The sequence below is a fragment of the Propithecus coquereli genome, unplaced genomic scaffold (assembly GCF_000956105.1).
Source record: "Propithecus coquereli isolate 6110/MARCELLA unplaced genomic scaffold, Pcoq_1.0 Scaffold79, whole genome shotgun sequence".
NCBI lineage: Eukaryota > Metazoa > Chordata > Mammalia > Primates > Indriidae > Propithecus > Propithecus coquereli.
The window spans coordinates 2,919,010-2,934,026 of NW_012154062.1; the positions used below are offsets into that span (position 1 = coordinate 2,919,010).

A 15,017-nucleotide genomic window follows, 5' to 3' on the forward strand; every position below is an offset into this window, starting at 1 on the left:
GGAGTTCTAAATTTCAAATGCTCTATGAATTGTAAGCTCATTGACATATTGAGGAAGTATATTTTTTGTAAAATGTTATTAATGTCTCTCTCTGTATTGCATGCCTAAAGGCTCCTTTCCGAGGAAGAATGCTTTATAATAATAAAGTCCTTCTGGTACTTTCATGTGAACTTTATGTGAATTGTGTTTGTACATTCCTTCCATGGTATCTCGTGAAGAAAACTACAGCAATGCATTTATATATCCCAGATTACTGTTAACATTTATAGAATCTTCTGTCTACTCATACAAGCCTGTCTTCTCTTCAGTATGCCTGCTATGCTATTGGCAAGGATGTACAAGCCATGAAAGCTGTAGTGGGAGAAGAAGCTCTTACCTCAGACGATCTTCTTTACTTGGAATTTCTGCAGAAGTTTGAGAGGAACTTTATTGCTCAGGGTAAGATGACTGTCATTTTTCCTACTAACATATAAAGGTTCATAATGTGGTTTTGAAGCCTCCTTTCCCACTCTGAGAGGATGTACACTGGTCTCTGTACAGTATCCCTCTGATTAGAGAAGGAGGTCTTCCCAGCCCTCTGGCTCCTTCTCTGCCTTCTGAACATCTTGGGAAGGATCTTAACTTGCCTATCCAGTTATTTAGCTACCGTCTTATTTTTTTCCTTCCTCCGTTGCGCTTCCGAAACCTCTGTCCGCTGGCCGCCTGCTGTGCTGCCCTCATTGCCACTTGTCCTTCCTCATGACTTTTCCTCGACCAGCCATCTCTTTTGGCTTTGCGGGCTTTGGGGGCTTGGGACTTTTCTGATCATCTGTTTTCATCTCCTTTTCCCGTTTCTTACCTTCCTGCTCCTACTCAGTTACTGTTTTTCTGTGCTTTTTTCCCGTTACTGACTTTTCACCATGCTGGGGACTCAACTGCTCTATTCCCACAGCTCCACCTGCCTTGGGGACGCTGTGGTTTCGGCACCACCCCCTCCGGCTCAGTATGGGCAGAACCAAAGGTTTTTCCCAGCTCAGCTCCTGTCTAGCAGTGCCACAGTGCTCTCTGCAATTTCTGCCTGCTCTGGCATGATTCTTGTCCTGATTAACCCGAGCTCGGTAACTGGGTATTATTCTTAAACTTCTTCACTTACTCCCCAGTGATCAGTTATATGTGAACTTGTGATGTTTTTCTTTAAAATGTCTTACCCTATTCTGTTTTCATCTCCATTATAATACGTTAGTCTAGTGTTTCTCATACTTTAATATGCTTTGACTCAACCGGGGATCTTGTTAAAATGCAGACTCTGATTCAATAGATCTGGTTGGGGCCAGAGATTGTGTATTTCTTTGAGTTCCTGGTTGATATTGAAGCTGCTGGTCTCTGACCACTGCATCAGACCACACGCTGAGTCTCAAGGTCCTGGTCCAGCCTTTGTCCCATCATCCTTGGCCACTGTTGCCAGCATTTTGACCAGTCTCCTGACTCCCTGTACACCATTGCCAGGGCAGCTTTATTATTAATTTTATTGGTTGTCCCTCTACTAAAAACAGCCTACAATGATTTTCTTTACATAGCATATGTAGGGTTTTCCAGCTGTTTGGTTTGGTCTCTCTTGTCACCCCTGCTCACGCTAGTAATATTCTATTCTTGACTTCAGTGGTAGTTACAACATGTATTTTTACTTTGGAATAATGCTTCAGGCTGTACACTTAGGATTTGCGTGCTTTTCTGTTATGCAATGCATTATTGATATTAAAATCCCCAAAATACACATGATTGTTGGTTTTGTTTTGTTTTTAATGCAGAACCTCAGTACCTTAAAAAGTAAAGTTTTCCTCTAGAGAAAAGAACCCAGAACTCTAGCCACTCTTGAATCTTGTGTTGAACAATAAAATTTATTCGGGGGATGAAGATGATTCTACTATTAGAAATAGTTACAACAACTTTGAAAACCACAGGCCTGTACATGTGTTTAGGTGCTCGATTGACACTGAGGGCTTTCTAAGCATCCGTGCTAGTCTCTTCAAATTCAGCCTTTTCTCTTCTGTGCAAACCTTTGTTCTAGAGAGACTGCTTTTCTCACTGATCTCTGGACACAACATTGAGTCTAGTTTCTCTTGTTCACGGATCCTACTGAGTTGTCAAAGCCCACATCAACTCCCCAGCCCCACCCCCTAGACTCCTCCCTGTCTCCAGCCCACGGGCCTCTCCTTTCCTCCCATCCCTGTGGTACTTTCTGTTCATACCCTCATGTCCCCATTCAGTCTCAATTAGTCTTGAGAGTCCTAACTTTTTCCTTTTTTTGTATTTAATGCTCACACTGCCAGTCATGTAACACAGTAAATACTGAGTAACACTGCTAAGTTGGAAGTCCTTTGCTTTTATTAATTCGATCTCAATTTTTAAAGGTCCTTATGAAAATCGCACTGTGTATGAGACTTTGGACATTGGCTGGCAACTGCTCCGAATCTTCCCCAAAGAAATGCTGAAGAGAATCCCTCAGAGCACCCTGAGCGAGTTTTACCCTCGAGACTCTGCCAAGCATTAGCTGCTGCTTCCTCACTGGCTTGGTCCTCTTGTGAAATACTGGTCCTGTTTTCTATATTCCTTTCTCCCCCAGCCCCACTTTTGTGTTGGAGTTTACCGTGTTACCCTGTAATTAAAAACAAAGAATAGGTAACATATTGTGCCAGTGTTGCAATGTTTTAAACTGCTAACAGACTTTAAAATATCCCCTATTCATAAAACCTGGGTTTTCAGTGCTTTGTTTAAAGTAGCTGCAGGGATAGAGTTTTCTTATCGATGTATGTATTTGTACATAGTGGTGTAGTTAGTTAGGCAATAATGTCCTCATCATTTGGGTCTCTTAGACCTTACCTCTCAACCCCCTGGAGAGTTTCACTCTGAAGTTACAATGCTTTGGTCTCTAAATTAGGGGCAAGATCAGGCCTGAAAGAAATCTCCTTTCAGAAGAGCCACCAAGAGGCTCTTTCCTGGGTATTTTCTTTCGGGTGGTTGTGTGCCCGTGGGTCTGTGCTGCTGCTCTAAGCAGGTGGTTTTCACTGTCTACTTGCTCTTTCCTGTACAGTGAATAGATTAGCAAAAGGAGTTTCCTTTTCCTATGTAGTAATATGCATTGGGACTCATGTGTCTTAACAGTTCTCCCTCTGAGTAACACACAGAATCATGCAACTTTTGCACAGCTGGCATTTACCTGATAGCAGCAAGATGCCTTGTCTTGGTGACATTTACTGGGTTCCCATGCAGAGGAATCATGTGATTAAAATAGCTAATAGAGTTGTTGCTTGGGGTACAATAAAAGAAGAAAAAAGAAAAACCTATATCCATTTTACATTCTGTTGTGCTAACAGTGGTTTAAGTTTCTAAAGTGTTTACCAGATGCCGAAGGCAAGGTGGGAAATGAAAGCTCTTATGTTTATGGATATTTTAAACTCTGTTAGACAGCAGCCTTTGGAAAATCCCCGATTTGGTTCTGCTTTTTGACCTGTCTCTACCTTTTCAGGGTAATCTTGTGGCACAAGTGATTGCATTTAACAGCTTTAGAGTTTTAATTTCTGCTCCTCTCTGGTGTGAGCCCTGAGCTGTCTTCTGTGCAGTTCTGCCCCGTCTGCTGTTTGGTCTCTTTGTGTTCTTTGTTACTTGGACTTGGGTGCAATAGCAACTTCCCTACTCTGTGCATTCCATCTTTCAAGTTGTGTAAAGTTCTCCACTTTTTTCTCTGAGGGTCTAGGGGGTGGGGGGAGTCAGCATGATTATATTTTAATGTAGAAAATGTGATATCTGGATATAAAATGAAAATAAATGTTAAATTAAATGGAAGTTACCTGAAGTGACTCTGTGTCTTCTAATCAGAAAAGCAACAAGAATTAAATATATAATAATGCATCTCTTCAATTCAGTTTTGAGCATCATAACCGGTGTTGTGAACCAATGTACTGCAGGGCCGTGGCCCATGTTTTATACCCTTCTGTCTTCCAGGCTGCTTTTTCACGCTCTTCTCAGCAATAGTATTACAACATGCCATAGTTGGATTCAGGGCCCAGAGTTCCTGTAATGCAAGTGCTCCGTAGCATTCTTTGTTTCAAGTATTTTCAGGACCTCCAGAACTTATCTGCTATGAATGAAAGATGGTAAAAATAAAATTAAAAATATATTGAACAGAGCCAAAACTTGCTTCCCATAATACCTTAAATGGATGTCTGGTATATAAAGAAAACCTAGGTTGGGCGTGGTGGCTCACGCCTATAATCCTAGCACTTTGGGAGGCTGAAGTGGGAGGATCACCTGAGACCAGGAGTTTGAGACCAGCCTGAGCAAGAAAGAGACCCCGTCTCTACAAAAAATAAGAAAAAATAGCCAGGTGTGGTGGTGTGTACTTGTAGTGCTAGCTACTCAGGAGGCTGAGGCAGGAGGATTGCTTGAGCCCAGGAGTTTGAGGTTGCAGTGAGCTATGATGATGCCACGGCATTCCAGCATTCCAGCCTGGGTAACAGAACAAGACCCTGTCTCAAAAATAAATAAACAGATAGATAGATAGAAAACCTGGTTAAAGCACAGGGCTTGGAATCATGGAGACCTCCCATTTCTCTCACCTCTTCAGTTCAAGGCAGCTTTCAGGAGATGTAGAGGAAAAAGCTTAATCATAGAAAGTACTAGGTAGACCTGAGTTCTCTTTCTGGTTCTGCCACTAACCCTATGGCCTTGCTTAGTCATTTAATAAATTTGAGTCTGCTTATATGCCTTTTAGAGTTACAAGGACTAGAGATTTTGCATCTAAAACTCTAAGACAATTACGTGGTCCATAGCAGGTGACTTTTATTCATAAACCTTTATTAAGACAGATTTGCCTTACTACTCTTACCTAACACTTAGGATTAGTTGGTTAAGTAGCACTCTTCAGTTTGTAACTTAACTTTTTAATGAAAACATTTTCTAAGGTAGCCTTTTTATACCAGCTATAAGACCTAATTTTTTTTTAAGGGACCAGTTAAAAAGACAGTATCTTCAAAGATCAGGCTGACTAAATGACTCATTAAACATTTATTGCTTGCAGTTGACTGTCACTTCAGTGTGTGAGATTGCATGTGAGTGAAAAAAACGTTTTCAGACTAATGTAATAAATACCTCACTAAGATGTTTTATTTTCAGCAAGTGTGGGATGCAAGTTTTCTGAGGTCAACAAAACATCGTCTGCTTTTGGAATTTTCTGTTTAGTAAGAGAAAGTTAGCTTAATTCAGTATTAGGGGCCAGCAAAAAATAGTTCTCCGGACTAAACTGAAAATGTCATTTAGAGACTACAATAAGAAAAACTTAGCAAGGCAGCTCTTGAGGGAAAATTATCTTTTGTGGGAAAGCTGAAGTATAAGGAAATGGGTTTTTTTTTTTAACGAAAGTCATGCTGCTTCCTCAGCTTTTAACTGTATCCAAACCGTTTTCCAGTTTGGGGTTGAACACCTGCCCGGTGCCCAGGTTAACCGTGTGGTGTCCTTAGCTGCCCCTCGTCCGTGTGAAGCCCTGAGGGGCAACGTGGAGCAGGTGACTGATGGCTGGAAACAGAAATCACTTCCAGTCACTCGTGGGCCACAGCGCATCGTATCCTCAGCAAGAGTGGCCCAGCCTGCCCAGAAGATGTATTAAATATTTTCAGACGTGGGCAAGCTGGGAATTGTTGAGCCCTCCCTGATCAGTCTGCCGTAGCTCCTATTTAGGGAACAAACAAAGCATCTGGTTGTGGCTGTCTCTGAGGCTGGAGGCACAGATGAGCATTATCGGGGGTTGGCCAGTCTCCTTTGCAGGAGCCTGAGGGTACTGAGCCCGGAATAAAGCACAGGGCTGTTGGCTGTGGTTAGCAGCTGTGTAAGTATTGCACATGTGATATACCACTTTTCTCCCAAGAATTTCATCTCCAAACTCCTAGTGCATTTTATAAATTTAATAAATTATAGCATTTCAGATAGCAGCGGTCATGCAGCCCCTTCCCCGCAGATTCTTTTTAAAAAATTAATAAAAAATGACTTGGTCACATAGGGAATGGCAGAACATGGGCTAGAATCTGGGTCTTTAGTCTAGTGCTCTCTCCAAAGTACTAGATTAACATCCAAAGGCCACTCCCTACGTCAGAATGGTGTCCTCAAATTCTGACCTCTCTAGAAACCAGGATTTTGTATGTGGCTAGAGTTCCAATCCGGTATTTTAGGGGACATAATGATAATGTGAATGTAAACCAAAGGCCCTGACAGGCTGAAGTCAGGAACTTCAGGGCTCACATGAAAAAGTTAAGATTTTGGAGGGAGGTAAGTCGGGGGCGTGTGTGCAGAGAAGAGCCTCGAAACGCATCTGGATAACTTTTCTCAGCAGTTTTCTTCATTTCCACAAGAGGGCAGCAGCCCCCGAGCAGCCACACTGGCTGAACATTGAGTTCCCGAGGTGGAAACACTTCCAGCTCGGTGCCAGGGCAATCAACGATTCGCTGAATCAAATACTTTTTTCTGGAGCTACATGTCAGCCTGGGGGCTATAGGAGAACATGCTCCAATAAAAATAAGCCAAAACAAACTGGAATCAGTGAGAAGAGCCCTGGACTGTGGAATCGGGAAGGCTGGGTTAGAGATGGCAGAGATGACCTGGTCCAGCCCTCTCCGGATAACCGAAGGGCCTTTCGAGCATCTGGAACAGTGAGATCCAGCTTCTGGGGATGGCGGGAATGTCTCAGGAGGCAGTCCATTCCAGGATGGACATCTTCAATGGAATGTTCTTCCTAAATCAGGTAAAACTTGCCTCGCTCTAACTTCACCGAGTGCTGCCCTTGGCCTGTCCCCCAGGGCTCTCCCAGGTGACAACCTGCTGCCATCTTGATGATAGTTGCCACTTTTTCTAAATCATCTTCGGTCTAAATATTCCTAGTTCCCTTAACCATCCCTCACTTAACGGGTAAAGGAGTTATTCACCTCTTCAGTAACGGAACAGGATTAGAATCCAGATCTAGCCTTCTGGCATAGGGATCTTTGTAATTCTGTTCTTACATTTATGCTGTCCATAAAAGAAGGTCTTCTCCAAAATGTAGAGCCTCAGCCCATGAGTATGAAGGCCTGTCCCAAGGAGGTAGCTGGAACTGGAAGCCCTCAAGTACTGAACGTGGGCTTTGGGACCAACTCTGACCCCAAGCTTGGGTATTGGAAACTCCAATGAGCTCTGAGCTAAGACATTCTGTTTTCTGCGTCCATTGTACTTTTCCCCAGGATCTGATATTCGGTAGCACGCAGGTATAACCCTGACTCTAAGGAAGTTTCATTAATGGTTTACTTCATTCATTGTACAAATAAAACTTGAAAAGTGCAGGTAAGTACAAAGAAAAGAATACCCTAATCCTACCACGCAGAGGAAACTGTTAACATTTTTGTAAGGAACCCCTCAACGATCATGACTTTACCAGCTGGCTTTGCCCTCCTATCTTGTTTTTGTTTTGTTTTGTTTTTTTTTGAGACAGAGTCTCACTGTGTTGCCCAGGCTAGAGTGCCGTGGCGTCAGCCTAGCTCACAGCAACCTCAAACTCCTGGGCTCAAGCGATCCTCCTGCCTCAGCCTCCCGAGTAGCTGGGACTACAGGCATGTGCCACCATGCCCAGCTCATTTTTTCTGTATATTTTTAGTTGTCCAATTAATTTCTTTCTAATTTTAGTAGAGACAGGGTCTCGCTCTTGCTCAGGCTGGTTTCGAACTGCTGAGCTCAAACAATCCGCCTGCCTCGGCCTCCCAGAGAGCCAGGATTACAGGCGTGAGCCACTGCGTCCAGCCCCTCCTATCTTCTTAAACCAAAGCGCAGAGCAATTCTGGCTCCTGTCTCCCGAAGACCATTTATATAAGATTATGAATCATGTCAAGAAGAGATGTCTTTAAAGCTACAAACTTTCAATACATATACTTACAAAACAGTGAGCCATGTGGTTTAATCTGAGTAGTGTCAGTTAAACAACAAAGTTTGTGTAACCAAAAATAATTTCGAAGCAACAAATAACTTTTGTTTGAATGTCTTAACTTATGTGTACCCTGAGGGAAGTTATGGACCCTTAACAGTACTTCTTAGAAGCCCCTTTCTTCTCGTGGGTCCGCTGCTGTCTCCTTCAGCCGCTTTGATCAAAACCTCAGGGAGAGTTGAGGACACTGGGAAGCCATCCTCCATCCATCCTGCTGCTTCCTGAGCTTCCTGCCTCCCGTTCCCACTGTGAGACGGCAGGAACCCGCGCGGCAAGGCTGAATCCGGTGGGAGGGTTGAGGGGGAAGGAGACCAGGCCTAAGTATGGGCCTAGCTAGAAGCCCCCACCTGCACCGGAAGGCAGGGGCAGGGCTGGAAGGTTTGTGCGCTCTTTTCCGGGCCATCCAGAGAGAGATGGGGCCCAGGTGACTTAACTCCTAAGAGCTTCGACAACCTGTGAAAATACCAGGGAGTTACCCATGCGTTCTGCTAAGGATTCTGAAAGATACAAAACCGTGAATGTGAAAGACTTAGGTTCTAAGCCAATAAGGGCTGGCAGATAGAAATTTAATAGCAGATTCAGTCTGCATAGTCTGAGTCACAGGAGATTCTGCTCTAATAGATCATGACTGAAGCACCGAATGTGCCATGAACCACCGAAGGCGGAGCAGGAGGAGGGTCATGCCGTGTGCGTGTCTGTGTGCGTGTGCACGCATGCACGTGTTTAAATAACAGCTTTATTGCAATATAAGTCACACGCCATCCAATTCACCCCTTAAGTGCCATTCAGTGGTTTTTAATACAGTCATAGAGTCGTACAACCATCACCACAATCAATTTTATAACATTTTCATGCTCTCCCAAAAAATCTTGTCCCCATTAGAAGCCTCTCTCCATTTCTCCCCAGCCCCACCGATCCCAGGCAACTGCTAATCGTTCGGTGTCTATGGATTTGCCTATTCTGGCTATTTCACATCAATGGAATCGTACAGTGTGTGGTTCTTTGTGTCTGGCTTCTCTCGGCATGATGTTTTCAGGGTTCGTCCGTGTTGGAGCACGTATCATGCTTCATTTCTTTTTATTACCGAATGATAGTCCATTATATGAATATATGACGTGTTATATATCCATCCATTGGTTGATGGACATTTGGGCTGTTTCCACCTTGGGGCCATTGTGAATAATGCCGCCATGAACATTCATGTCCAAGTCTTTGTGTGGACATATGTTTCGTTTCTCTTGGGTATGTATACCTGGGAGTGGAATTGCTGGGTCATATAGTAACTCTATATTTAGCCTTTTGAAAAATACCAAACTATTTACTAAAGTGGTCATACCATTTTATATTCCTGCTGGCAGTGTGTGGGGGTGATTTTTTTTTCATGCCAAAGAATCTAGTTTGTTTGGGAAGCAAGTAACTTCTAGCTTATTTGCTGAGCTTTTAAAGATATATTTAATGCCTTTTTTTTAAAAAAAAAAGACCTTTATTTACAGTGAGACTCCAAGGACTTTAATACAATTGAAACTAAAAACACATAAATTTTGCATTCTGCCTTTTTACTTAATTGCATGGGAGACTGCACTTATTAAGCATTCAGTTTAATGACTATATAATACTTTATCATAAATATACCATATTTTCTCTATTATTTACCACTTACAATATTTTCAACTTTACATAGCGGTAATCATCGGTACGTAAATATTTGTCTATATTCTGGTATAGTTAAGATGTTTTCAAAAGTATAGGACAAAGGATATGAGCACTACTAAAGCTCTTGGCTTACATTGGCACCACTGCTGTAAAAAAGTTTATGACACTTTTGGTGCCACCATCATTTCATTGCACCCTCACTAGCACTAGGTGTTCTTTCTTGTTAAAAAAAAAATAAATTTAAGAAAAATTTTCTATTAAATATATAGAAAACTGCACAAAATTGTTAATGTGATAGCTTGATGAGTTTTCACAAAGTGAACACACCTGTGAAACTAGACCCAATTCACTAGACAGGACATTTCCAGCACCTCAGAAGTCCCCATCATGTCCCCTTCCAGGTTCCAACCGTCCCCCCTTTCTACCCAGGGAAACCACTATCCTGACTTATACACCATAGGGGAAAAAACTTTGCAAATTTAAGGCATTAAAACGTACACCATTACATTTGCTAAAGTAAACCAAGTTACCAAAGAATTCCCAACCCTTTTAGCCATTTGAATTTCTTCTGGAAACCCAGGACCTAGTCTTGTACTTTGCAAAGATAGGTTTATTTCAAGACCCCCAAATGGGTGGAGGAAGCCCCATGATTTGTAAATCCCAGGATCTCAGATTTGGCGTGGGGCCAATGTGCCATGCCTGTGCCCAGTATCCCTGGAGGGAAGGCAGTGGGACGCGGGACGTCGTATCATTTTACATATCCTTACCCCAGCTCCACACCCTCGGGTTCCCGGTCAAACTGACAGTCACACGCTTTGGAGTTGGCCAGGTCAGTCCGGGTCTCTTGGAGGCTGTGGTATGGGGAAGCCTCATTTCAAGCAGAAGCTGAAACGTCTCCTCTAGAGATCTTTTATGGGCCCAGAGAGGACTGACTCTTCCCTGAAGCCTGCTCTGGGACGGCTTGGCTGAACAGGGAAAAGAGGCCCCACCATCCTCCACCATCACCGACTCCGCTTAAAGCCCTCCTAAGTTTGAGGTCCACGTCAGCCAGCACGCTATTTGGGGAAACTTAGACTAGCCACATGCAAGGGAGTCTGTGTGTCTAAAGGGGCAGCAGTGGTACTTTTAATCCTGTTATAAAAGTAAAACTAAGCTTGGGGTGGGGGAAAATCCTTGTGACTCTTGCTGCGTTTCCACAAGTTGCCAGCAGGTGGCAGTGGACGGCGGGGAACGAGAAGGCGCGGGCGGGTGCACAGGTCCCCATGCATGTGGGGCGGAGGGAGGCCTCTGCACTCCTGGCACCTCCTTGCCCCCTGCCCTCTTTCCAGCCCTGCTCTGGTCTGTCTCTGTATTCCCAACAATCCTACGCCTAAAGTTACCTTCTGTGTTCTCTTTAGGGTGTCCCTCCCCTGCGGGGCTGGAATTCCTGCATTTACTACGTGCCGGGCAGTGATCCCAACGTTTGCAGGAATCATTTAATTATCAAACCAACCCTTGGGAGTGGGCACAGCTAGTTTGGCTGATTGACAGATGAGGAAGGGTCGTAAGGAGACTGTCAGCAGCCTGTGGGCCGCGCGGGGCTTTACCCGGGCAGTTCCCCGCAGAGGCAGAGCCACAACCACTGTGCTAAGCCATTTCTCTCTCCAGCTTGCGTTAAATCACTGAGCTCCAAGTCGGCTTGCGGGAAAACTTCTAGTAGTAGTTCCGCACTATCTGAAGACAAAGCCCAAAGATGGATCCTCCAGTTCTCCCCAAGCGGCAGACAGGCAGGTGCAAGGCAGTGACTGTTCTGGGAGGGCCACCTCCTCCCTGCCCCAGGGTCCTGGGTCCCAAGCGCCCCAGTTTCCCTGTCTTCTCCGGGGTAAGTCACACTGGAAAGCTCTCCTGCCCCAGCTTTGGGAACTATTATCAGGAGGATGCTGCTCTCTGGCCAAAAGCCTGTTCTAGCTTTAAGCCCAGTTATGAGTTGAATGGTGTCCCCTTTCTCAAAATAATTCATCTGTGGAAGTCCTAATCTGCCAGTACCCACGACACTGCCTTATTTGGAAAGAGGATCGTTTGTAGATATAATTAGTTAAGATGAGGTCAGCTTCCACTCCAATATGACTGGTGTCCTTATGAAAAGAAGCCCACGTGCAGACAGAGGCACAGGGACAGTGCCATGTGAGGATGGGATGACGCTGCTGTGACCCGAAGGATGCCCGAGATTGCCACAAACCACCAGAACCAACTCTGCTGACACCTTCATGATGGACTTAATTTTTACACCTTGGTGTTCGGGCCTCCAGACCTGGGAGCAAATACGTTTCTGTTGTTTTAGCCACGCGGTCTGGGCTGCTCTGTGCCGTCCCAATTGCAACAGCTCCTCTCCAGAGCCCCCAGGGGCTTTCCCTGCTGCTGGTCAGGACTCACGTCCCCGAGGGGTCCGGGAAGGTACAAGGAGCAGGTGCCAGCTCCAGGAAGCCTTTCCTCTGCAGGCTCCAGAGGCACAGCCTGGTTCCCTCCAAGCAAGGATGCCCTTCCCCGAGGAGCAGCCCTGGGCACAGTCCCCAGGCAGCAGCTGAGTGTGCCTGGGAGAGAGGGCCACTTCCCCGCTGTGGCCCTGGGTGCTGCCACCCAGGGTTTGGTCCTGGCTGATCTCTACAGCACTCGCCTGGTGGGCCTTGCACAGCCTGTCTCCCTCAGGCTGGGGGCTGCTCAAGGACCATGGCCTTGTGTCACTGCAGCCAAGGCAGGGCTGCCACACGGGGGCCTGAAAAAGGCAAGTGGCCGAGTGGTGAAGTGGCCAGAGGAGGTGGAGGCAGGAAGAAGGAAGGAAGCCGTCCCTTCTCGAGCAGGGTCTCAGCACTGAGGATGCCATGAGGGCACTCCGTGATGTTTTCTGTCACTTCACCTCGCCCCCCTTCCAGGGCGTGGTGCCAGGACCGAAACCTTTCCAGAGGTTCCTTGGGCCCAGTGGGGAAAGCAAGCGTGTGTTGAGTATTTTTGATAGGTTTTTGCATACACATTCTAATGCCGACCCCAGAAGGACCCATGCAGCAAGCAGTGTTATTCCTATTTCACAGATGGGAAAACTGAGGCTCCAGTTGCATAACTGGACCAAAGCCCTATAGAGCACGGAGGGCCAGCAGCAGTCACCGTATCTGCTCTGTCTGGTTCCCAAGCCCAGCTTTTGGAGCAGAACCCTCTTGTCTGGGGTGCTGGCGTTGACCTCTCTTGTGGGGAAGCCCTGGGCTTTGAGGTGGAGCCACACAGTGAAGCCTGGAGCAGCCAGCTGGGCCCCCTCTGCCACAGGGGAGCCTGGGCTGCACATCTTATCACCAAGGTCACCTGCCGATCATTATCAAGACCACCAAATGTCCCTTCCTCCTCCTGCAGTGCCTTGGGCTCCTGGAAGTCGGCCGTGGTCAAACAAAGGCTGCCGTGCCGCCCCTCCCCCACACCTCGGCCCAGCGGGGACAGCAGGTATCTGAGCACACGGGGAGACTGGGCCGCAGCTGCCACCCCGCACATTAAACACTCTGTTTTCTTAATGCCCCCTCCTCGCTGAGCAGTGATTACAGGGTCTGCCTGGGGCCTGATCTTCCAGCCTGACTGCAGCCAGAGGGGCACCCAGAGAACGGAGCAGCTGGTGGGTCGCACTGCCGGTGGGGCAGGAGCAGCAGATGCCAGGCACTGATTATTCCGGGAGCACTGCACCGCAGGGCCTGCATTTGCACTTCAAAGGGGGACAGGCCCCAGCGCCTCACTCTTGGGACCTGGGTCTATTCTGGGGAAAATCAAGTAGCTTTGAGTGAGTTACCCATCCCGGCCCCACCCCCTTCTTAACAGAGGGCGGTTTAAACAACCCCCAGGAGTTCCCCTGCCCTTGCTAGACACGCCCCGACCCTCCTCTGTCTGGCAGGTCTCCTCGTGATGCGGTCTGTTCTGGTCTGGACCCGGCAGGAGGGACTCCAGCGTTTAGCAAGACCCCGCTCTGCGTTTGCGCCCTCATCTCAGTCCTCCCAGTGCCACTTGTCATGGGTCCACCTGTGTCCCCAAAAGATATATTGACGGCCTAACCCCAGGACTTTAGAATGTGACCTCATTTGGAAACAGGGTCACCGCAGATGGAATTAGTTAAGATGAAGTGGCCCCTAATCCAAAGGACTGGTGTCCTTAGAAGAAGAGAGAGACACAGAGAGGAGAAATGCCCATGAAGACACGGGACACGGGGAGAAGACAGCCACGTGCAGACAGGCAGAGACTGGAGCGACGCTGCCAGGAGCCAAGGAACACCCAGGGCTGCCAGGAGATGGGAGGGACAAGGGGGACCCTCCCCGGAGCCTTCAGAGAGGGCGTGGCTTCTCCAGCACCTTGATCTTGGACTTCCAGCCTCCAGAACTGTGGGAGAACAAATTTCTGTTGTTTAAGCCACCCAGGTGTGGGGCTTGTTATGGCAGCCCTAGGAAACCAGTCACCCCTGGAACTGTTCGGCCAAGTGTCACAAGGACCTCGCTATAGTCTGATGACACCCCGAGCAGTCTTTTGTAGTTGGGGTAACCAGCACTGGTCCTCCCTCCCCCCATCCACTCCCCATCCCCCTCCTCCATCCGCCCCCATAATTAAGCCCCACCGGTAATTAAGGTGTGACCAGGACCCTGAAGCTACGTCATGGGATAGAAGGAAGATTGGACTAGAAGCAAAGATCACTCCTCCTCCACCCAGATCCATTCCCCTCCCTGCAGGGCTCCCCTCTGCCAGCACAGCCGCCTCCTGTCCTAATTGCGTGTGTTGTGTCTTCTGGGCCAGACGGCAAACGCTCCCGCCAGCTCTCCCACCCTGCTCAGCAAATGCAGATTTCCTTTGGGTGCCTCTCCTGCTGCTCGGTGTTTGGGGATTCAAAGAAATTAGCACCCTCAGGGAGCTTACAGTCTGGGGAGAACCACAAAGGAAGATGTGTTTCAGCCCCTTCCATGCCTATGAGTCAGCAGCAGGTGCCTGCCCTCCTGGGAGGAACAGGGGACCTGGGCACGGTGGCCCGGAGCACAGGCCTTGCAGCCGGCTCTCTGTCCCCTGCTGCAAAGTTGCCATTGCTGTGGCCCTCTGCGAGATGAGGTCATAATGACCTCAACAAACTGGCGGTGCCGTGTGCTGTAAGACGCCTTGGGTGACCTCATGGTCACAGGAAGGCTGCTGGGATCCAAGGGTGGGTTTATATCCCCACCCACAATCCAGGCCCCTCCCACCTCACCTGAACAGCTCTAGTCAAACCTTCCACCATCCTCCCCTTCCCCGGGGATGGAAGCTACTTTGTGGAACGCAGCCCCCTGCCCCTCAACCAGGCTGGCAGGTGCTGGTGGCATCTCAGTGGGGCTGAGTGGTGTTGCTTTGTCTCCCTCCTTGCCTG

At 47.3% G+C, this 15,017-nt stretch overlaps 1 protein-coding gene across 1 annotated transcript in view; it reads left to right on the forward strand.

Moving 5' to 3' along the window:
* The window catches only part of ATP6V1B2 (ATPase, H+ transporting, lysosomal 56/58kDa, V1 subunit B2), a 22,577-nt gene extending 18,755 nt beyond the window's left edge, over positions 1-3,822 (forward strand). The window contains exons 11-13 of the mRNA XM_012662916.1: positions 111-165; positions 270-438; positions 2,391-3,822. Coding sequence (XP_012518370.1) covers positions 111-165; positions 270-438; positions 2,391-2,530 — 364 coding nt within the window. The 3' untranslated portion in view covers positions 2,531-3,822. The remainder of the gene's footprint in view (positions 1-110; positions 166-269; positions 439-2,390) is intronic.
* The last annotated feature ends 11,195 nt before the right edge of the window (positions 3,823-15,017 follow it).